We start from the raw sequence: 24,564 nt of genomic DNA, 5'->3' as shown, positions 1-24,564 counted from the left end.
TCTAAAAATTCCCACCAAATAGACTTATTTTCAGAGGGGGCTCTATAAATATTAATTCTTCAGCTGCCCCATCAAGGTACTTTTTAAAGAATTGTTTATTTTATGTATATGAGTACACTATAACTGTTTTCAGACACATCAGAAGAAGGCATTGAATCCCATTACAGATGGTTGTGAGCCACCATGTGGTTGCTGGGAATTGAACTTAGGACCTTTGGAAGAAGTCAGTGCTTTTAACCACTGAGCTGTCTCTCCAGCCTTCATTAAGGTATGTTAATGACTAATTAATTGCTTTTTTAAAAATATCAAATAATCATTCATTATTCAGTCTAAAGGCATTGAGGCCTGGGCATAGACTGTCTTCACTAACTGGGGAGGGGAACTATAGTTTCTGGGCCTCTTGATTCCTGATCTTAAACTATAAACACAAAATCTCTGAATCACTTAAGCTGGGCACTGAGAGTTTAAAACCTGAACAGTTTACTTGTTTAGAAGATGTGAGCAAAAAGAATGAAGGGGTTCAGGTTGGAGAGATGGCTCAGTGGTTAAAAGCACTGTCTGCTCTTCCAGAGGTCCCAAGTTCAATTCCCAGCAACCACGTGGTGGTTCACAACCATCTGTAATGGGATCTGATGTCTTCCTCTGGTCTGCAATATACTACCTGCCCTAGGGATTTGATGAAGCAGTTACTGTGTGGGATTCTCCTCACTATTACTTTGTTACTTATATACTTTATTTGACACAAGGTCTCCTGGTGTAGCTGGCCTGGAACCTACTATGTTGATTGGGTTACCCTCAAATTCAGGGATCTGCCCGCCTCTTCTTCCCAAGGTCTAGGTGTGTGCCACCATGCTGGACACATTATTTTCTAAACCATGTGTATGTGGGAGGGTGAGTGTGTGTATATGAGAACAGGTGCTGGGCACTGAATTAGGGTCCCCTGTTAGAGCAGGAAGAGTTCTTAAGCACTGAGCCCTTTTTTCCCAGCCCTATGCCTCATTGAAACATGGTCTCACAGTGAATCTGGAGCTCATAAGTTCAGCTGGACTGGATGGGCAGTGAGCCCCAGGGATCTGTCTCCTTCTGGGAACACACTTGTGAGCACTAGGGGGCCACAAACAGCCATGATAGCTTTTACAATGATGGTGGAGATCCAAACCCAGTCAAGCAAGTACTTTACCCACAGAGCTTCTCCTTGTTTTTTTTTTTGTTTTTTGTTTTTTGTTTTGTTTTTTGTTTTGTTTTTGTTTTTTTGAGGCAAGGTGTCTCTGTGTAGCCCTGGCTAGCCTCAGACTCATGGCTATCCTCCTGCCTCGGCTTTTTGAATGCTGAGATTACAAGCATACTACTCTTGTTGTTGCTACTGATTTGAGACAGGGTCTCACATAGTCCAGATTGCCCTCGGTCTTACTATGTTGCCAAGGATGACCTTGAGCTCTGGATCTTCAGAGTGCCAAGATTACAGGGGTCCCTAGGGAGTGATGTAGTGCAATCGGGGGTGGGGTGGGGTTGGGGGGAGTGCATGTTAAGCAAGCACCGAGTCACTGAGATGCATGTCAGCTCCATTCCATCACATCCATCTCTCACTGTTTTCAAGGTGTTGACCTCTTGTGAACTGCCCACTTTGTTATTTTCTTGCTTTTTGTCTGTTTCCCCCATCTGGCTATACAGGTTTTCCACAAGAGAAAGCATTTTTATTACGCTTGTTTCTGTAAAACCCCACACCAAGAACAGGGTCCTGTGGAAGGGATCATGAAACACTTGTCGAATGAATAAGAGGCAGATAGCCACATCCTTTTAGATGTTTGTTTGTTTTGGAGACAGGGTCTCACTATGTAGACCTGGCTGTCCTGGAACTATATAGCTTTGGCCAGCCTTGCACTTACAGAGGTTATCTTGTCTCTGCCTCCTGAGCTCTGGTGTTAAAGGCACGGACTACCAAGCCTGACAAGCACACTTGTTTAGAAAGGTGCATGTCTGTGCTAGAGATGACAAAACTTGTAATTTTCACTATCAGAGCATTATTAAGAAGACAGGAGCAGGAAGGAAAGCATTGCTTTCGTTTGAAATTGAAAAAAAAAGTTTTATGTGGGTCGGAGAGATGGCTCAATGCTTAAGAGCACCAGCTGTGCTCCATCGCATGTCTGCCTTGACCTGTCTGGTACCTCTTGGTTGAGTTGGAGACTGCCTGCACTGGAGACAGTGGAGGGTGGAGCCTGTCATGCTGGTGGTGGTGGTGTTCAGCCCCAGTACAGAGAATTCCCACAACTTACACTGTTGTAGATGATCTACGGCGAGTTCTTAAGCTCACTTATGTGGTTCTGGATTCTTTGGCGATTTTAGCATGACAAGGATGCTGTGCGGGGTCACTTTTCATATCTAGATCCTTCATGGTGGACAGATGAAGAATTGGGGATCCCTCCTGATGACGAGGACTGAAAAATGTAACCTCCTCTCTGAACAAGAGCAAAGTGAGACATTTCAAGAAATTACAGACCTCATTAAAGGTGTAAATTAAAGTGGCTTGCCAAAAATGAAAAAAAAAAAAGAAGAGAGAGCACTAGTTGCTCTTCTATTCTAGAGGACCAGAGTTCAATTCCCAGCACCCACAAGCAGCTCACAACTGCTTGTAACTCCAGTTTCAGGGGATCTGATACTCTCACACATACATATAGACAAAACATCAGTGCACATAAAGTAAAAATAAATTAATTAAAACATTTTATTTGTGTGTGTGAATGTTTGCTTGCATGTGTCTGTGTCCCATGGCCATCTGTGGAGTGATCTGGAAACCCTGAAGAGGATGTGAGATCCCTTGGGACTGAAGCTCAGATCCCTTGGGACGTTATAAATGGTTGTGAGTTGCCCTCTGAGTGCTGGGAACTGAACCCCAGTCCTCTGGAAGAGCAACCAGTATCAACCTGTCAACCATTTCTCCAGCCTAAGGGCAATCATCAATAGACAATTTATTTTCATCAGATGTCAGTTGCTTCTTCTGCTGTGAGTTTTGCCAGGTTCTTTTAGTATTTTATATAATTTTCTATTTTATGTTTTTTTGTTTGTTTGTTTTTGTTTTTTGATACAGAGCCTACATGGGCCTGGCTGGCTGGAACACCTTATGTAGCCCAGGTTGGCCTGAAACTTGATATGTAGACCAGACTAGCTTGTAACTTGCAGTGGTTTTCCCACTTCTGTCTTCCAAGCACTGGGACAACTGGCATCCACCACCAGGTTTGTTTTGTTTGTTTACTTATTGTGCTGTAAATGGAACACAGGACCTCAGGCATTCCAGGCCAACTCTCTAAGACTGAACCTCCCAACGTCTTAGGAGAGATTCTTGAACCTGTCTCATTTAAGAGATAATAGTGTTGACCCTCCATAATCCTTCCAAAATAAGCTTTGGCCTGAGCAACCCCTGAGTAAGGAGGAAGGGGACTAAGGTCGTCTTCTCCCGGAGCCTCAGACATCTTCAGATGGCAAGGGAAGAAGGGGTGTCCAAGAGGCCACGCCTCTGAGCCCCTGAAGCTGTTCTATAAAGCCGGGCCGGCCTGTGGGCGGGCCCAGACTGGCAGGAGGGCGGGGCCTGTATTGTCCACCCTGCGGGGCATGCCGGGAACCCCGCCCCCAAGATGGCGTCTTACTGACAGTTGGCTGCAGAGCGGCAGAGGCGGATCCTGCTCGTCAGGGCGGCGGCAGCGGCGGCGGCGGCGGCGGCGGCAGCAGCGGCAGCAGCGGCGGCGACGACGACCACGGGGCCAGGGTCTCCCGGGCCGGGGTTGGCGTGTGGAGGGGATGGCGGCGCGGAACGCCTAGGGCGGAGCTGCGCGGGCGAGGCGGGCGCGGCGGGCGCGGCGGGCGCGGCGGTCGGCCATGGGTTGCTGAGGCGGCGGCGTCTCCGCAGCGGCTTCTCTTAGCCATGGGCTCGTCAGCAGCCGCGGCAGCGGCAGCAGCGGCGGCGGCGGCGGACTCGGCGCAGTGGCTCTCGGTGAAGGAGGAGACCATCTTTCTGCACGACGGGCTTATCCGGGTCACCGACCTGGCCGAGCTGCCCAGCGAGATACTCGGCGCCCCGGAGGCCGCCGACACCGACCTGGAGGTGAGTGAGGCCGTCGCAGGCCGCCGCAGGTGTGTGCGAGTCTGGAGAGCATCTTGGAGCCGCGGCCTGGAGCCCGGGCAGCCGCCGCCCGGCTGCTCCCCTCCCCCACGCACCGGGAGTCTCTTGGCGGGCGCGCCCAGGTGCCTGCGCTCCGGAGACCTTTTTGTATTTTGAACGGTTGCACGGGCTCTGCTTCTTCTCAGCCCCAGCCCTGTGTTAATTTCGTGTGCGTGCGTGTGCGCGCCCGTGTGTTGGGGAGACCCGAGTGACAGCTGCCAGGCTTCCTCCACCCTAAGCAATTCTGCAACCTGTCTGTGCAGTGCCTCGGTTTGACACCCGGGCCTTTGTCAGGGAAGCCGGCGGTTTAGACAGCCTGAAAGGGATGCTTCACCGCGGCCTGGGAAGGGTCAAGGGCGGGCGTGAGCGAGTGTGTGTGTGTGTGTGTGTGTGTGTGTGTGTGTGTGTGTATGAGAGAGAGAGAGAGAGAGAGAGAGAGAGAGAGAGAGAGAGAGAGAGAATGTGTGTGTGTGTGTGTGTGTGTGTGTGTGTGCACGCGCGCGCGTGCTTCGGGGTCTCTGAGAAGCCCAGTCTAGGAGCAGTGGCAGGTGCATCAGACAGTCTCAGCAGTTGTGGTGTTCCCCCACCCCCATCCACCCCAAGGAAACCAAATGTGCAAATGGTGGATGGGAACTTTCCACCGACTGCTCTCGGTTTTTCATTGCCTAGAGGTGGGAATGTTTGGCAGTCTTGTGTTTTTATCCCGGCCAGGTAGATGTGTTTGACCCTGTTTCCCCGTGGAGTGTGGTGAAATTCGTATTGTCGCATGGAGGGGTCCCTTGTGTACACCGCAGAGAGGAGGACCTTCCACACGGGGAATCTTTTGTTTTGCCGTTTTCCATATACTCTGGTATTCAATACCACCGACATTTAAAGAAATGGGGTAAAAATCTATTACTGTGTGTTTCTGGCAACAGCATAGATCTGATATTGCGTTCAGTGAGACTTTGGGACGTGCTTGAGATGCGAATGCAGTTCACTGTGTTTGTGCCTGGCTTTGAGGTTGCTTCAGAATTTCCGACTGTGAACTCTTAATTGGCATATTTTACAGTCTCGTCACGATAATATGAGAGTTGATAGAGAATCCCTAATGTGGAATCATAATGCCATTATGTTTTATTTATTTTATGTATTCTATAAAAACAAGGTGTGTCTGAGTTAACTGCCTGAGAACTGCAGGGCTCTGATGGTGTGATGGTGGACTCTAACGGGCGCTGCTGTGTCAAAGTGGAAAGCGGATGGTGCTCTTTGTTCTTTAGAGACTAACCTAAATTCCTGGAGGCCAGACTGTTTGATGTGTATACAATTGAGTTTTCAGATTAGAAGAGGGAGAATTATTAAAAAACAAAAAACTAAGCTATTCAGTTGACATTCCTAAAATGTTTACTGTATGTGTCCTGAGTGACACAGCTAAGGAAAGACTAGGACAGAGTAGATTAATTCTTCTCCAAAATGAATTTGTGTAAGAGATACACTTTGGGACTGGCAGTAATTGAGCTGTTTTGTTTCTGTTCCTTTCCAGTTACAGACTACAGTATTTAGAGAAGTAAGTAGTTTGCTATTCACACACTTATCTATTTAACAGCAATTCTTAACTGTATCCATTGTGTCAGATGCTGTCTTGTTAAATTCTCAAAGAAGTCTAGAAGGTGAATCTTGTTACTTGTTGCAACAGTTGTGTTGTGTCCATTGTGTAGATGTAGCAAGAGCAGAGAGCAGAGCAAATGTGCAGTTTGTTCAAGATCTCTAATTACTTATTTTTAAAATTTTTTTGAGAGGAATAGTACTGGCTGTCCTGGACTCTATGAAAACCAGGCTGGTCTGGAACTCATAGAAATCTGCTTGTCTCTATGCACACCACACTCGTCCTTAAATAATTTTTGTAAAGATGTATTTTTTTAATATATATGAGTATACTGTAGCTGTCTTCAGACACACCAGAAGAGGGCATCAGATCCCATTACAGATGGTTGTGAGCCACCATGTGGTTGCTGGGAATTGAACTCAGGACTTCTGGAAGAGCAGTCAGTGCTCTTAACCACTGAGCCATCTCTCCAACCCCCTTAAATGTTTAATACCTAGAATTAATTTACGGGGATGCTGGGGATCTAAACTGGATCCCTAAACCACCTATCGATTATCTCTCCAGCCTTCATGCTGCATAGCAAGCACTTCTACCACACAACCATTTTTCCTAATTCCACTTTGGTTTCTCTGGCAATTGTTTCTTTTTCATATTTCAGGGAGATTAGAGATTTGTCAGTATTTTAAAAGGCATCTTTTGAGATGTTAGCGCTCCTATGAACTACTGTCTCCCAGATCTCTCCAGTAGATGCTGAAGGAATAGCAGCTGTTCTCATGGGGTCTATAATTATAGAATTCTTCCATTAATGATTTTAAATTATGAGGCATAAGACTGAAGCTCAGGTGAATAATTTATGAGGGACAACCACAGTGCATAAGACTGAGGAGTCACAGAATTTGAAAGCACAGAAGGGATGTTGGAGACGATGGCCTTGAAGATACAAGTGTGTTCCTCCTTTAGAAAGGGATCAGGAGAGGAGCTCTACTGTACTGCGTGTACCGTGTCAGACTATGGCAAGTAAGTTGACCTGGGCCTTCTGCCTCTGGGTTCCAGTATTTCTTTTACTCTCAGTGCTGTGCAAGGTTAAATGTCATTAGAAAAAAAGAATCTAAGGAGATGAAAATTGACCTGAGCAGTAGAGGCGGATCTGTCATAATTGGTCCTAATAGCATCCATCAGCTTAACCAGAGCACCCTTGTCTTCTGAGTTAACCTGTGTGAAGGCAACAGTGGTGCACGTCTTCCTGTGGACCAGGCACCCCAGCCGTGCCTTTCCCTTGATGATGCAGTAGGGCACCCCCATCTTTCAACACAGGGCAGGCAGGAAAACCACCAGCTCAAAGGGGTCTACATCATGGATCATGGGCAATCACTACCAGCTGAGCCTTCTTTTTTTTGTTTCTTTAAGATTTATTTGTTTATTATATTTAAGTACACTTTAGCTGTCCTCAGACACACCAGAAGCAGACATCAGATCTCATTACAGATGGTTGTGAGCCACCATGTGGCTAGGATTTGAACTTAGGACCTCTGAAAGAGCAGCCAGTGCTCTTAACCACTGAGCCATCTCTCCAGTCCCCAGCTGAGCCTTCTTGTTCTCCATCAAGGTGGTGACTGTATTGACTCCTACTCGAAGGACAGGTGGTCTTTTAGTTGGGATGTCCCCTTTGCCAGCATCTTTCTTCTCAGCATGGGCCAATAGCCTTTGCTTCTTCTCTTGATTTGTCACTGGCCTGTCTCTGGGCAAGCTTAAGCAGCCAAGTAGCTGTTTGCCTGTCCAGGGCCTGGGTGAACTGGTTAATGGCAGGAGGTACCTTGAGCCACTTATAGAGGATGGCTCTTTGCCCCTGCAGCCTGATGTAGCGGGACCATTTGACAAATTGTGTTAGATCTCTTTTGGGCTGGATGTCCTGCCCAATGCTGAAGTTCTTGGACCTTTTTTCAAACAAAGAATTGACCACCTTTTTGGCCTGCTTCTTGACAATGGAGGTGCCCGGGGCCATTTTCTTCCCCTTGGCCTTCTTTCCTTTGGGCATCTTGCTCGGCTGTGGAGAGAGCAGAACAAGAGCTCTTAAGCACTGAGAATCCTTTCCACAAAGATTTAAGCATGAAAGTTCAAGTAAATTCTGTGACTGCTTCAAACTGGAAACATTCCAAATGTCCAATAGGTAAATAGATAAACAAGGTGGAATATCCATACAGTGGATAAAAGCACTAAAAGTCATGCTCTGTTAATAGTGCATGGTAAACCAGACAGCATGAACTGTAGGATTCCATTGATAGGGTATTTTAGAAAATACAAGTTAATCTGTGATGAGTGCCTAAAGAGAAAGCATGCCAGGATGGGAGGGAGGGAGGTTGTGACGGAGCATGAGGTTCTGAGGTGATGGGTGTTTCGGTTGTTTGCTTGTGGTATCATTTCATGTTCATATGTATATGTGTCAAAACAACTCAGATCTGATGGTTTAAATATGTGCAGTTTATTGTATGCCAATTATACTTCAACAAGCAAACACAATCTCCGCATGCCCAGAGTGTGTTCTGGGTACTGTTTAGGAAGTGGAAAGCAGCAAGGGTTTGTATGTTGTTTGTTTTACTGTTTAAGAGAAGAACATTTGGGTTTGGAGCTGCTCAGCTGAAGCAGCCAAGGCTTTGTGTGCTGTGACATGCACACAGAACCTTTGGGATGAGGTTCAGGCTTCATTTGGTCTGTTCTGAAATGCTACCGGTCCTTTGGAAAAGTTCAGAACTGAGCTTCTAGAATTCCAGATTCTAGAATGGAGAGTGATAACGAATGAATAAACCGTCGTGGTTCACCAGTAGTTTCTTACTGGCATGCAGCCATCACATGTTCTAATGGAAACCACTGTGTTCTGTTAGGGAAAGTCTCAGCCAGCCAGAACGTGAAGTAAAGATGAAGACACGAGGACTCTGGGGGCAGTATGGCCAATAGTTGAAAGTAACTTTTTGTTTTGAGATTGGACCATATATAGATTGCCCAGCTGGCCTTGACACACCAGAAGAAGGCATCAAATCCCATTACAGATGATTGTGAGCCACCATGCGGTTGCTGGGAATTGAACTCAGGATCTCTGGGAGAGCAGTCATCTTAACCGCTGAGCCATCTCTCTGGCCCTCACATTGTCAACACTTTTACCACCACTGTAACAACAGCACATTGTACTTCATGCCAGGCTTTTGTGAGATGCTTCATGGCTGTTATCTAATTTAATCCCCACAAAAGCCTTCTGAAGTTGGTTATTGTTATCTACCCCAGCCCCAGTGCAGAAACTGTAGCATGGACAAAATTGAGGGACTTGATTGAGAGCACAGCAGCAAAACTGAGGCTGAAATCTGTCTGGTTCCAGCCTAGGGTTCATGTTAACATATTAGTCATCACTTTAAAAATGACTAGGGATATAGTTCAGTTGATAGAGTGGTTGTTGCATATGCACAAGCCCTGTGCTTTATCCCTAGGGCTGCACAAACTAGAGTAATGGCATGTCTCTTTAATTCTAGCATCCAGGAAGTAGAGGCAGGAGGATCAGATGTTTAAGGTCATTCTTGCTTGAGCATCAAACTTAAAGCTAGTCTGGGTTATAGGAGACTATCCCCCCCAAACAAACAAGTAAATACTAGTAAATACTGGTTAGGTGTATGACTACAACCCTTGCACTCAGGAGACTGAGTATGGCTCTGAGTCAGAGGCCTACCTGGGCTACATAGTAAGATGAACTGGGCATGGTGGTACATACTTAGAATTCCAGCAGTTGGGCAGTGGAGGCAGGGTTGCCATGAGTTCTAGTCATACTGGACTATAGAGCCCAGACCCTGCCTCAACACTCCTTGAGCCACCACAAGTGTGTTGCTGGGATTTGAACTCAGGACCTTTAGAAGAACAGTCAATGCTCTTAACTGCTGAGCCATCTCTCCAGTCCTCTGATTTCTTTTTTCTAGCAGCAGAGATAAATTTTTACTTAGTTTTTCAGAGATCCCTGCAGTGTTCTTGCCTCAACATATTGGCAGTATGGTGAGGTGCGTGACGTGATAACTGGTCTCCACTTCAGTCTTTCTCGTTCTTAGTGTATATCAAAGTCTTTCTGAGTAAAGCAGCTTTGATTAATATCTGTCTTGTTGGCTTCCATATCAAGTGTCATAAAACACTCCCTGTTGGCCAGTGCTCCTGGATGGGGTGAACTGTGTGTGTTCTTCCCTATGTGGTCATAGGGTGCCTATGTGTCAGTTGTGTAAGGACTGTCAAGTCCCCAAAGAATCCTGCCTTTCTCCCTTCTCCTGCCTCCATCTTTCTCTACAGCAGTGTTTGTGGGGTGTACACAAGGAGTGTATGAGGCCTCTTCACAAGATGTTCAATCAGTAGTCCCTGATGACAGTAAATAACAGCAATCAACTGATTATGGGATGAACATACTTATTTCAGAAGGAGAGGAGGCTGCAGGAACTGTGTAGCTGTTTCTTAACTGGAGTTGAACTAGTTACTGATTTTAAAGAAGACTACATTAGGATTAGCATTCAAACACTGATGCAATTAACTGATTCTTCCCCACCTGCTTCTCTGCAAGTTATAGAGGCCCTGCAGGGTGGAAAGGTGCAACTTTGGAGGAAACTTTTTCAGGATGAACTATTTAAAGAAAAGTTTCTTTTTTCCTCAGGGATTTTTAATCTGAATAGAATGGAGGGATCTGTGAATTTAGTGAGAAAAGGTTTCACATAGTTTGAGCTGAAGGGCACCACCTTCTTCAGTCATGATTGAAGTGGACTGAGAGCAATATTTGCAGGAAGTGTAGGAACTGTGACTTTGTATCAGTTGAAGTCACCCCTGGCTTCTGTGTCTGTGACCTGGCTGGTACTGCTCTTTATGCTTGCAGTGCTTAGAAAGAGTGTGTGGTCCTGCTTAGAGCTTGTTCAGTGTGCTGATAAATACAGAACCTACATGCTATCACCACCATGGGAAGCTTGCTTCTTTGGTTATTTCTGGAACCTGAATTTCACTATACTATAATAGGCTTCTTATAAACCCATGTTTCATTTTGCTGTGGTTTTTTGTTTTTTCCAGTGCTGAAGATAAACCCAGAGCCTCATGCAGCTGAGCTCTACCCCAAGCTGTACCCATAGTCCTTAACCCCAGTAGTTTACTTTTGACTCATTCAAAACTGTTACCTGGGCAAGGCCCATAAACATCTCAGCTGGAAATGAGTAAGAACAGATTATGAAGATCACATGGTGTGCAATTGTTTAATGTACAAATGATCACATAACTGGAAACCTCTGCATAGTTTCTGTGGTAGGAAATGTTACTTTTCTATAAACTTTCAATGACCTGTTGATGTTGAGCAGGCCTGGTTTTCTTGGATAATCTACCTGACTTCCTCCCATTTGCAAAACATTGAACTGTTAGTGAGGAAGTTGGTTTGTCTGTTTCTTTTTTCCCATTGAGTCAGGCTATGAGATGTACCTCAGATTGGTCTGGAATTTGAAATTCTTCTACCTCAGTTGGCAGGCACATCTCATCCAACCCCTGGGAACAAAGTTATTTATTTTTATTTTTTTTTTAGATTTATTATATATACAGCATTCTGCCTACATGCACACCTGCATGCCAGAAGAGGGCACCAGGTCTCATTACAGATGGTTGTGAACCACCAAGTGGTTGCTGGGAATTGAATTTAGGACCTCTGGAAGAGCAGACAATGTTCTTAACCTCTGAGCCAACTCTCTAGTCCAAAGCTATTGTTTTTTTTTAAAAAAAGATTTATTTATATTTATTTTTATTTATGTTTAAGGTTGCTTTGCCTGCATGTATGTCTGTGCACTATGTGTGTGTCTGGTGTCTTTGAAGGCCATAAGAAGGTAGTAGATATATCCTTTGGAGCTGGAGAGATGGTTGTGAGCAATCCTGCTGGTGCTAGGATCCAGGCCTTGGGCCTCTGGAAGAACAGTCAGTGCTCTTAACTGCTGAGGTAGTTGCCTGACCCAGGGGACAATTTTTAAAGAAAACAAACAGTTATTAATGATAAAAAAAATCTCCACCCTTGCCCCTGCCTCTTTGTCTTACTGAGACAGGCCCAGTCTGGTCTCTAATTTACTAGGTAACAGAGGTTAATCTTGAGCTCTTGAACTGCTTTGCTTGCCTCTACTTCCCAAGTGTCTGGGTTGCATACCGGATCCATAGTGCCTTCTAAGGAGGAACCTTCCCAACAGTGTCCTTATGGAGCAGTTGCCACAAGTGTTTTTAAGATGAGTTCACCCCACTTTTACCTCTCTAGAATACAATCATGTAGTTGTGTTTTCTTCATTCTTCAGAGTGGGCTGTTAGACTTGCATGGTCAAGGTTTTACACTCAGACCCCTCAGGAGTTCTGCAGCACTGTTGGCACTGCTGTCTGTTGTTGAGCACTAGAAATGTGGCCACTTCTCTATCCCACCCCACCCCCAACTATGTTTAGTGTTGTGAACTAAAATCAAACACAGATTATCACCTTAATGGCTGGGGATATAGTACAGTTAGTTTGTTGATCCACCGTGTCACTGTATAACCCTGGCTTTCCTGAAATTCCCTTAGGTCAAGTTAAATTTGTAGTGATCCTTCTGCCTTGGCCTTCCTACTGCTGGGACCACAGGTGTGTACCACTATGCTGCCGTTGTTGATAAATAACCAAGTTATCTCTAAGTCCTTGTATTTGGTGCCCACACCTCCCCTTTCAGCTTCTGGAGCTAAATGATAAGTCCATGTCTGGTGCAGCAGTCCAGCAAATGCTCTGTTGCATTTGATGCTTTGAGTAGCATTGGCATCTTCATGTGCAGCCCAGCAAATGCTCTGCTGTGTTAGATGCTTTGAACATCATTAGGAGTAGGGGCAGTTCTTTCCCCCTTGGTAGTTACCAGGACCTAGCTCATTTTAGGTACATGTTGTACCACCAAGTTGGTCTTCCAGCCCTGCCTATCATATTTTGGAGTGCACAATGACATGGAGCCACACAGACTGTCGAGCTTGACTTTGAACTTGAGACTGAAGGAGTCTTCAGGAGCTGTGTAGACAGAGGGAGGAAGCTGAGGACATCAAGTACATACCTAGATGACTTTTGCCAAGCACTGCCACTTATCAGAACTTGTACTCCTTGGGGCAGGGCATGTAGCTAATTTGGTAGGATGCTTACCTACCATGCTTGATGCCCTGGGTTCCATCCCCAGCACCACATAAAACTGGATATATTGGATATGTTATACCTGTAATTTAAGTACTTAGAAGGTAGAAGCAGGAAGATAAGACATTCAGTATCATCCCTGACTACAAAATAAGTGTGAGGCAGCCTGTCTGATCAGGAACAAAAAAAAAAAAAAAAAACTAAAAACTTCCACTTCTTGTTTATGAAATATTGCCCTGTAAGAATATGATAAAGTTATAAATGAAATAAGCGAGTGAAGCTAACGAGGTGACTCACCCAGAATAGCAACTAGCATATGACATTTAATAATAACACCAAGTGTGGGATGTGAGCTTTGATACTGAAACACCCATTACAATTCAAGTATTAGATCCTTCAAGGTTTTATTCGCACGGTACATTCTAAAATCATGCAATAGCATGGATGGATAGATATTGATGGCGCTAAATAAGTATAAACTGTTTCAGTTTGTCTTCAATAGAAATAATAGTTTACTATTTTTACTATAAACACATGAGGCAAAGAATAATTTATTCTTATAGGTTGGACTTCAGGGATTTTTACAAAGAGATCTCCTATATAGTCTAATATTTTCTTTCCATTCTCTTATTTTTTTCTGTGTTGGTATATCAAGGCATTCAAAATACTTAATTATTGAGAATTGCTTCTCAGGGGAACATCTTGGGATGATGTTTCAAAAACAAAATTTTCAGTGTATTAATTCTTTGGTGACAGAAAATGTTTTAAATGTTAAAAGTTCTTCCATGTGTTGTTCACACATTCACTGGGTTGTCTACAGATGCTGAGGGGATGCCACTGTGGCTTCTTGGTCATGTTCATCATTATTTAAATAGAAGCCAAAGTGCAGCACATTTCTCCTCTTCACCCTGCCCACATATCTTTTTAGTCAGGGTCTCATAATGTAGCTCAGGCTAACTTAAAACTCTACTGTGTAGTAGAAGCTATCCTTGAACTCCTGACCTTTCTGCAACACCTTCCCAAGGGCTGGGATCACAGGCATGAGCCACCATGACTAGTTTACGTGGAAGTAGGGATCAACGCCTAGCTTCTGTGTGCTAGGCACGCACACTCCTGACTGAACCCTCCCTTAATCCAATTCTGCTAATGTTTAAACACAAATAACTCCTTAGTTCTTTTTTTTTTTTTTTTTTTTTTTTTCCATTGGATGTCAGAGGGCTTAGTAAGTAAAGGTGCTTGTTATATAAGTGTGAAGACATGAAATTGATCCCTGGAAACTATGTAAATGTGGAGGGAAAGAACCAACTCCACAGACTTTTCTTCTGACTATCACATGTACACACACACACTGATCAATAATAAATAGTATACAAATTTACCTTTATGTAGAAAAGAAGTGTACACACAATGGGCTAGAGATATGACACAGTGTTTAAGGACATGTACTGCTTTTACAGAGGACTTAACTTCTGTTATCAGTGCCCATGTGGAATGGCTAACAACTGCCTGTAATTCCAGCTCCAGGGCTTCTTCTCTCTTCTAGTCTCCAAGTGTACCCTTATACTTGTGCACATATGCATACACAGACATACACATAAATGCCTAATTAAAAATAAAACAAACTGTTCTGTCGGTTTTTTCCCTCTTGACAAATGCTAGGGTCATCTGGGAAGAGGAATCTCAATTGAGAATATACCTTGCCTGTAGGAAAGTTTGTATGGCATTTTCTTGATTAATGATTAGTGTGAGAGGGCCTAGTTCATTGTGTGAAATGCCACCTCAGGGCATGTGGTTCTGGGTTGTATAAGAAAGCAACCTGGGGACTGGAGAGATGGCTCAGTGGTTAAGAGCACTGACTGCTCCTCAAGAGGTCCTGAGTTCAATTCCCAGCAACCACATGGTGGCTCTAACCATCTGTAATGGTATCTGATGCCCTCTTCTGGTGTGTCTGAAGACAGCTACAATGTACTCGCATATAATAAATAAATAAATCTTAAAAAAAAAAAAAAAAAAGGAAGCTGAGTAGTAGTTGGAGGTTGAGGAGCACTGACTGTTCTTCCAGAGGACCTGGGTTTGATTCTCAGCAACCACATGGCAGTTACAACCATTTGTAACTTTTGTTTTAGGAAATTCAACCCTACCTTCTTACTTCCACAAGCACCAGACATTCACATGGTGCATACATTACAGGCAAAACATTCATACACATAGAAACAAGACAAGGAAGAATGAAAAAAAAAAAAAAAGAAAGAAAGAAGGGAGAGATGGAAGCAGGGGTGAGCAAGCTGAGCAAGTCAGAAGGAGAAAACCAACTAAGCAGCATTCTTCCATGGTGTCTGCTTCAGTTTTGCCACCAGGTTCCTGCCCTGCTTTAGTTTATAAGCTAAACAAACACTATCCTCCTCTAGTTGCTTATGATCATTGTGTTTTATCACAGCAATATAAAGCAAACTAAGACATAAATTGCTTTTTAAAATCTTTTTTTTTTAATTATATGTATGGATATTTTACTTGCATTTATATCTGTGTATCACATGCATCACCAATGCTATGGAGGCCAGAAGATAGTGTCAGATTCCCAGAAACTGGAGTTACAGATAGTTGTAAGCCTTCATGTGTGTGCTCTAATCACTAAGCCATCTCTCCAGCCCCACTTTCCCCCTTTTTTGAGACAGAGCCTATATAGTCCTGGATGATGTATAACTCATTGTGTAGACCAGGCTGGTCTTGAGCTCACAAAGATTTTCCTGCTTCTGCCTCCCAAGTGCTGGGATTAAAGGCATGTACTACCATGGCTGGTATAATAACTCCTTTAAGAAAAGGAAATATAATAATAATATATGTTTTTGAGTCTTATTAATAATTCATAGCATCTAGTATGCTGTTGAACCCTTGGCTTAGCAGGATTCATAGCCACTCACTTTATCCATGAATATTGTGCATATCATGTGATGGGGCTTTTTTATATATATTATAAAATTCAGACACATCAAAGGAGAGCATTGGCTCCCATTTTAGGTGATTGTGAGTCACCATGTGATTGCTGGGAATTAAACTCAGGACCTCTGGAAGAACAGTCAGTGCTCTTAACCATTGAGCCATCTCTCCAGCTCATGACAGGACTTGTATGTTACTTTCTTGAGTAAGAGGGGACAAGATTTTGTGAGAGTCACTGGGGCTTCTGTGAGTTTCCTAGTCAGTCAGCATTTGGAACACCGACATCTACAGTGTGGTGACAGTTGTAGTAAAGCTGAGGCTTGTTTCTATCTGGATGCAGTGTCCTGTCAGGTGTGATGCCCCTTTTAGTTTTAGCAGCCCTTGGATATCCTTTGGGATTGAAGCAGTCATGTTCTTGTGCTTTAGTCAAACCAAATTGTAGTTGAGTTTATCTCTGACAATAAATATAAACGGTGGTGGCTGTTAACATTCAGTGGTGCTGGCCAGAATCTAATCAGAATTTAATCCCAACACTCAGGAGAGGCAGGGGGATCTCTGTGAGTTCAAAGCCAGTCTGATCTGCAGAGTGAGTTTCAGAACAGACAGGAATACAAAGAGAAACCATTCCTCTAAAAAAACAAAACAAAACAAACATCAAAATTAATCATTAGGTTAACTTCTTTGTTTAAATATGGACAAACATTTAATCTTTGTGCCCACTATTCATCTTATTTTAACAAAATTTAATTACACAGTGCCAAATTTCTTCCCTCCTTCCTTCCTTCCTTCCTTCCTTCCTTCCTTCCTTCCTTCCTTCCTTCCTTCCTTTTTCTCTGAGACAGAATTTTTTTGTATAGCCTTGGCTGTTCTGGAGCTAGCTCTGTAGACCAGGTTAGCCTAGAACTCACAGAGATCTGCCTGCCTCTGCCTTCCCAGTGCTGAGATGAAAGGTGTGTGCCACCACTACCTGGTTTTCTCTCATTGTTGATTTATTTTTATTTATGGGTATGTATGTTTTTTGTCTGTGAATGAGTATATATGCATGTGAATGCTGATGCTCATGGAGGCCAAAAACTTCTCTAGAGCTTGACGTGGTTATAAGCGGGACACTGTGATTGCAAAACAAAGCCCAGCTCCTCTGCAAGAACAGCCAGTGCTCTTAACTGCTGAGCTATTTCTTCAGTCCCAGCTTCAGTTTCTTAATGTACATGCTATTTGCAGTTGAATTAGAATTTGAAACAACCATCATAGATTGTTAAGAGGGACCCAGAATGCTGAGATTGAAGTATGGCTCTCCCATTCCCAGGGGCTTTCTTTGGAGCACATCTTGATGTTTCCTCTTACACTCTCTCTAGATGCCCAGTATAAAACACCTCACATCTGTTAATATTGTTGAGCATGCACACTATTTTGTCAAAGTACTGGCCAGAATCACTCTTCACAGTTAAAAATGTGCATTTTTGAAATATCACTAGCAAGTCTATAGAGCTCAGGAGGCTAAGAAATGAAGGTTCTTTTAGCCTCACTTCTCAAGTTAAAAGTTTCGAAGACGTTACTTGAGTGTATATACATACATACATACATACATACATACATACATACATACATTTATAGTCTTTAACTTTTTGTGTGTTTGTATGTGTGCCTGTGCATATGCACAAGCATATACTTGGAGGTTAGTGGACAACCTATAAAATTCTGTCTCTCATTCTACTGTGGGTTTCAGGAATGGAACCCAGGAGGCTAGGCTTAGTTCCTGGTCCCCCCCCCCCAACTCCCAACTCCATCCTCTCCAAGCTGGTCCTATATTTGGTTTTGTTTTGATTTGTGAAAGGATCTGGTTATATTTTCTTAAAATAATCCAGTGTATCTTTGTTCTGCAGTCATTGAAATCCAGGGAAGGAATGTGTCATGACAAATGTGATAGACATACCAACACCTGCTGTTTCTTTTTTCTTTTAAAGATTTATTTATTTTTTATGTGTATGAGCGTTTTGCCTGCATGTATGTATGCATATCAGGTGTGAGATCCCTTGGAACTGGAGTTACAGATGGAGTTACATGGGTGCTGGGGATCAAGCCTGGGTCCTCTGGTAAAGCAGCCAGTGCTCTTAGGCTATTTTTTTCAATACTTTTATCTGATCTATGAGGAGATGATAAAAATGAACCATCAGTAGTTGAGCTAACTTGCTTCTGAGAGTAGAGAGCTGTATGCACATTCATGGACTTGTTGAATTTGTCTTCCTAAGTGCACATAAGCAGTGTTTACTCATGTTGTTGCTAAGTAGATGTACCAACATCCTTAGCAATGGAAGCAAGCTTATGTCCATCATCAAAGTATCCCAGGAAAGTTATGATATTTCATGCATTGTTAAATGGTACAAACACAATAAGCTAAATAACACCGTTTCTTTTTACCCCTTGCCCTTTGTACCAATTGACTGATTGACTGAGACAGGGTCTTATGTAGCCCAGGCTGGCCTTAACTTCACTATTTAGCTGAGGATGACTTTGAACTTGTAATGCTTCTTTCTCTATCTCCTAAGTACTGGGAGTGCCGGTGTGTACCACCATCGCCCCATTTTGTGTGGTTCTGGGGATCTAACCCAGGACCCTATGCATGCTAAGCAAGTGCTCTACCAACTGAGCCACCTACCTCAATATGTCCTTCTCTGTTTATTAAAGCATGAGATCCACTTGCATCTACAGACATTAGCAGTGGTTAATAGACAGATCTAGAGTTTTATAAAAGGTTTTTGGTGTATCTGCTTAAGTAGTCTTCTGAGCCACTCATTTGGTTTTTCACTATTAAAAAGTATTTAAATTGTTTAGCTAGAAAGCTCTCCATGCTGTGGTGAGTCATGTCATGGAGATAGTAGGAGGAAACCAGCTGTGCCCTTTTTCTTATCTGTGTCCCAGCAGGCAGCAGACACGAGCCCTATATTTAGGAGACCCTGATAGTGCCCAGCCACACTTCTGGCTGGTTAACTAGCCCTGGAGCCCTCTCCCCTTCTGAATCAGGAGCTTCCTTCAGGCAGTAAGCTCTAGTTACTTTAGAAACAGGAGATTTGAATTTTTTCTGAAACTGATAAGGCAGGTTGAAAAGGGCAGCAAGGACTGGCCATCTGATGTTCCTACATAGACAGCTAGGTGCCTGACTCAGACTTACCATCAGACTTACCCCCCACCCTTTTTAAAAAAGATTTATTTATTTATTATATATAAGTACACTGTAGCTGTCTTAAGACAGACCAGAAGAGGGCATCAGATCTCATTACAGATGGTTTTGAGCCACCATGTGGTTGCTGGGAATTGAACTCAGGACCTCTGGGAGAGCAGTCAGTGCTCTTAACCAGTGAGGCATCTCTCCAGCCCCAGACTTATTCCTTTAACTGAAAGACTGATATCTCCTTTACTCTGGCTTGAGAGATGCTTACACAAATGAGGAGATGTTAGTGTCATTCCAGTGAAGTGGGCTCCATCCTTTGGTAGAACTCTTGTTTTAAAATGAGCAATGCTGGCACTCAAAAGATTAGAAGTTCAAACTGGAGACCAGCCTGTGAGACCTGTCTCAAATAAAAAAAACAAACTATTGTTTACATATTCGTATCAAAGAAAATAAGCCCAATGGATCGGATCGCTCTTTCCAGGAAACAAGGAATCCAGTGACCCACCCGACTGCACATTTTGAAGGGAGGAGATGACTTCTTGACATTTTTGCTCTCCTGGATTTCTAACATGAAAGCACTCTTCCTTATTTACCAAACTAGTAATGTTAAGCAGAACTGACCAGCCTCTTACTAAGAGACCTAATGATCTGGGGACAAAGGACAGTGTGCTGTGAAAGCCATGGGGATGAGCATCGAGGTCAGAGCAGCCTGGGAGTGCACAGTGGGCACTGGGAGTGTGTCCTGATGGAGACTTAGGCTTTTAATTTTTTATCAGATTCTTTTTTCTAATGATGAAATAGTCTTACTTGCTTAAGGACCCTGTTCAGGTCTTAGATTGAGGACTTAAAGGATGAATTAATCTAAGAACACTGTCTAAAGCTTTTAAGGGCATAATAGATGTCATGTAGTTGTTTTACTACATGGGCTCCTGGGTAGTATTAGCACAGTGAGAAAGAAAACCAAAACAGATGCCTAGTGCCCGGCACAAGCAAATCTCCGAGTCTGTGTTAGTCCCATGTCAACAAGAGAGCCTGACAGGCCTGCTGCAAAATTCAGCAAAGCCAGAGCTAGAGGAACTACATGAGGAAATGTTTTCTCTAATTGTTTGATTTTAGTGTGTGTGTGTGTGTGTGTGTGTGTGTGTGTGTGTGTGTGTGTGTGTGTACATGCATGCCATGTGTATGGAGGTCAGAGAACAACTTTCATGGGTCAGTTTTCTTCTACCACCTAGGCCCCAGGGTTAAGATTTAGATCATCAGGCCTGTACCTACCGAGTCACCTTGATGACCTTGAGTTAGTGTTCTTTTAGTAGCTGTTCTGCAGACATTCTTACTGGCTTCATTGTTTGGGTATACTATAAAGGTATCAAGTTTATTTTAGGATTTTAATTGTTTTTCTTGTTTTTCTGACAAGGTTTCTGGGCCTGGCCTTGAACTCAGAGACCCACCTCCCTTTGCCTTTTACTGTTGGGCTTAACAGTGTGCATGTTTTGAATTTTAAGAATACTTTTTTTAAAAAAGAATTATTTATTTATCATACGTGAGTACACTGTAGCTGTCTTCAGACACACCAGAAGAGGGTAACAGATCCCATTATAGATGGTTGTGAGCCACCATGTGGTTGCTGGGAATTGAACTCAGGACCTTCTGGAAGAAAAGTCAGTGCTCTTAACCGCTGAGCCATCTCTCCAGCCCCCAAGAATACTTTTTGTACAAAAATAAAAAGTACTATATTCTTACTACCAGTAACCTTTCCAAAAACATAATGTTTTAGATATATAAAGTTATTGAAGGTATTTCCAATTTTCCTTATTTCATCTCTGGAATTAAACAGAAAGTAATTCATTCAGTGTTCTCCTTTGCCATCAGCTCTTGCCAGAAATAAAACCCTCCCACACCTGCTCACCTGTTTTCACTCTACATCATGTAGGCGCTATTTCTAGGAAAAGGTTGAAATGAAGAATAATGTATTTCCTGCCGTCTGCCATATTTGTACCATCATAGTGACACTTGGGCAATTTCTTTTGCCATCTGTTCTCAGCATGGAAAGCTGAGACTCATCAATCAACAAACACAGCAGATCTGTGTCTTCCTCTGACTTCGTCCATAGCATACCCTATTCGCCTGATGACACAGTCTAGTGATTTTCCTACGATAATGTCCATTCCTATTAAAAGGGAATTTGGGTTGATTGCATGCATGAAAATGAGATAGAAAAGTCAGCCAGAATTCCTCCATTGCTGACTTTATTTACTTATTTTGGTTTTTTGAGATGGGGTTTCTTTGTATGGACCTGGCTATCCTAGAAATAGTTCTGTAGACCAGGCTGGCTTTGAACTCAGAGAAATCCACCTGTCTCTGCCTCCCAAGTGTTGGGATTAAAGGCGTGTGCCACATTAACAGGCTGTTGTTGACATTTTCAATGCTTCTCTCTCTCTCTCTCTCTCTCTCTCTCTCTCTCTCTTTCTCTCTCTCTCTCTCTCTCACACACACACACACACACACACACATTTTTAATAGAAACAGGATTTTGCTCTTCATACTGTTTTGTGAATCTAAGCCTTTTGTCTACAGCTATAAAGTTGGTCAGTGCTTTATTGTGCCTCTACACTTACTTTTCCAAATAGAGATGCTATGGTCATCCCTTGAAGTGCATGGCTCTTAATATGTATCCCTTCATAGAATAACTTTTGAGTTAAACAATTTTTATTGTTTCAATCTTTTTTTTTCTGTAGTGCTGTAGTAAGTTGACTAAATATAACATTTATTATTTTTTTTTTTTAGTATTCACTTTTATGTGTTGTGCCTACATGTATGTCTGTGGGGGCTAGGAGAGAGTGTCAGATCCCCTGGAAGAGGAGTTACAGACAATAATGAGCTACCATGTTGGTTCTGGTAATTGAACCTAGGTCCTTTGAAAGAGCAGCTCATACTTTTACCTCTGAGAAAATTCATCATGTCTCAGTTTATTTCATGGCCTATCATCTCTGTGGTTAAACTAAGAAGAGAGCTGTTTCTGCGGGTGGAGCTCAAACACAGCATTCTATGTATTGTCCTATCACACGTCACTCATAAGTGGAATGTGTTTATAGGTTCATCTGGCAAGCAGTTGGCACTAGAGCAAACACAGCTTGGGACAACATACTGTTCTTATGTTGTAAGTCAGCAGTTCTCACCACCTGCCATGGCTCTGCTTTGAGCATCACTCTTTAGGGACCGGAGTGTGATATCTTTCTCCTCGATCCACTGGAGCGTAAGAGAGCTTGTGAAGCAGAGATCTGCACTAAGAGTCCAGTGTGCTCCCTGCACACTGATAGTCAGCAGCAAGTGCTTTCTGAAGTTTCTTTACCTTATTCCTCATTTCAGACTTGTTGTTTTCTTGTATGTTTCTTTCTTTTTTTTTTTAAATTTAATTATATTTTTTAGAAGACTCTATTTATATAGCCTTTGTTATCCTAGATCCACTAGTTATATCAGGCTGGTTTCAAACTCACAAAGATCCACTTGGCTCTCTACTTCCTGAGTGCCACCATGCCTAACTTTCTAGGTTTTCTCTATTCTATTTTTTTTCCTACTGCTACTGCAGGGTCTTGTTATATAGAGCAGTCTGGCCTGAATTTGTTGCTTCTCTCCTGCCTCAGCCACCTGAGTGTTGGGAATCACATGGTCAGCTCAGAAATGTATATCTTCTATAATAAATTTATGTATTTGTGGAAAATAAAAGTAAATTTGAAGTTACAATTCAATATTAGTGCCCTTGTAGATACATTAATGTATATTTTATATAGTAAGTACGTTTGTTTATGGGAAAACAAACCTAAGGCTTGAACAGTTGAGGCCCACCAAGACTGCAAGCTGTAGTCAGAATGCTAAAGTTGGCTCATGATTGAGTGCGTTTGGCATTGCAGTGGTTTTTCTCCTCCCAACCCCCACCCTTTTTGGAGGGGGGAGAGTAAGACCATGTGAAAAAAAATCAGATCAGAGCTGTGGAAAGGGCGCTGTGGATCAAATGGTTGTCATGTAAGTGTGAGGACCTGAATGTGATTTCCCAGTAGTAATATAAAAAAAGCAGGTACAGTGGCATGTGTTTGCAGTCCCTGAATTGAGCAGGAGAGTCTCTGAAGTTCCTGTCAGCCAGTCTAGCAAATTGATGAGCTCCAGTTCAGAGATAGGTTTAAAAAATGAAGGTCTTAAAAGATAAGGTAGGGAATGTTTGAGGAAGTTGATTTCTGACCATACACATTCATCATACATACAACACAAGTATGCTTATACAGGGAGGGCCGTCAGGTAGAGCAGCCACTCAAAACATCATTTATTCATTTCCCTACCTCTGAGTTCAGATGGGGAAGAGAAGATTCAGGAAGTATGGGAGCTTCAGTCTTTGCTTCATGTATTGTTGCTAGTCTTTTTGAGATAAGGTTTCTCTGTGTAGCCCTTACTGTCCTGAAACTATTTCTGTAGACCAGATTGGCCTTAAACTCACAGAGATCCACCTGCCTCTGTCTTGGCCTTCAACATTTGTGCTGAGCACATTGTTAGAGCAGCTACAGGAAGTCAGTGAGGTGCATTTTCTTCCTTTTTAAGCTTTTATAGCTCTGCCTGGCCTGGAACTTGCTATGTAGAACAGACTGACCTTGAACTTCTAGAGATCCATGAGATCCACTTTCCTTCTGACTCCCAAGAGTTATATCTTTTATGTTTCATCAGTAGGATATTTCACTAAACAATTCTGCAAGAGTCATACAAATCATTGTTGGTGTTGGGTTTTTGGGATGATGACTCACTGTAAAAACCAAGCTGTTCTGGGACTTCAGGTACATGTATGTCACTGTGTCTCATTTAAACTTACTTGATGTGTGTTTGTGCTTATTGTTTTTGGCAAAAATACCCTTTTTTCAAATGGGCTATTCTTTATTTCTTTTCCTTCCCACTTCTGCTCAGTGCTGAGGATCTTGCTCTAGCTGAGTGCTCTGTCATTGAGCAGGACTCCTACCCCTACACTAGTCCCAAAGAAATATGCACATGATCAGTACGAAAAAGATGTTTAATACCATTAGTGGCCAGAGAAATGTAGATCAAGCCAGGGGAGACACTAGTACATGGGCTAGCAAGGCTCTGGTGAAAAGAGGTGGAGTTAGCAGTTAGCTGCTGTGTGAGGAAGTTGGTCCTCACACACTGAGTGCAGTGTGAATGGTGGAGCCATCTGAGATGACAGGTTAGTAAGTCCTCCAGCGAATGGCATGGTCAGTCCTAGTCTTAGGGTTATAACACGGTGAATGAAGCATGTCTATACCACCTGCACATGGATGTTGATGGCAGTACTCTTTGTTAGTGCTACCATGGCCATCTAGTGATGAAAGAGTAAACAGACATGGGTCTACACTGGCAAAGGAGTGAGAGCTGATACATTGCAACAGCATAGGCCTTGAAAATAGATGCTAAGGGAGACAGACCGAAAAATGTCAGGACAAACAACTCTATAGAGATTAAAATAGGCTTATCTAGAGTTGGATCATTTGGAAAATGGAGCGTGATTATATTAGGTGCATGATTTCT

At 43.0% G+C, this 24,564-nt stretch overlaps 2 protein-coding genes across 2 annotated transcripts in view; both read left to right on the top strand.

Annotated features, from left to right (window-relative positions):
• Positions 1–2,109: 2,109 nt before the first annotated feature.
• On the top strand, positions 2,110–2,537 carry NDUFB2 (NADH:ubiquinone oxidoreductase subunit B2; the record flags this gene model as incomplete). The annotated part of the gene is given in 3 exon segments (XM_080941328.1): positions 2,110–2,280; positions 2,284–2,340; positions 2,344–2,537. Coding segments are annotated over 3 exon segments (324 nt in total). The 3' UTR covers positions 2,440–2,537.
• Positions 2,538–3,916: 1,379 nt separating this feature from the next.
• The window catches only part of HECTD4 (HECT domain E3 ubiquitin protein ligase 4), a gene marked incomplete at its 5' end in the record, with an annotated part of 141,917 nt that continues 121,269 nt past the window's right edge, over positions 3,917–24,564 (top strand). The window contains one exon of the mRNA XM_080940989.1: positions 3,917–4,096. Within this exon, the coding sequence (XP_080797115.1) occupies positions 3,917–4,096 (180 nt within the window). The remainder of the gene's footprint in view (positions 4,097–24,564) is intronic.

This window comes from Micromys minutus (assembly GCF_963924665.1).
Source record: "Micromys minutus genome assembly, chromosome: 29".
Classification (NCBI taxonomy): domain Eukaryota; kingdom Metazoa; phylum Chordata; class Mammalia; order Rodentia; family Muridae; genus Micromys; species Micromys minutus.
The sequence above is the reverse complement of the archived record's forward strand: the minus strand, read 5'-3'. Positions and strand labels throughout refer to the sequence as shown.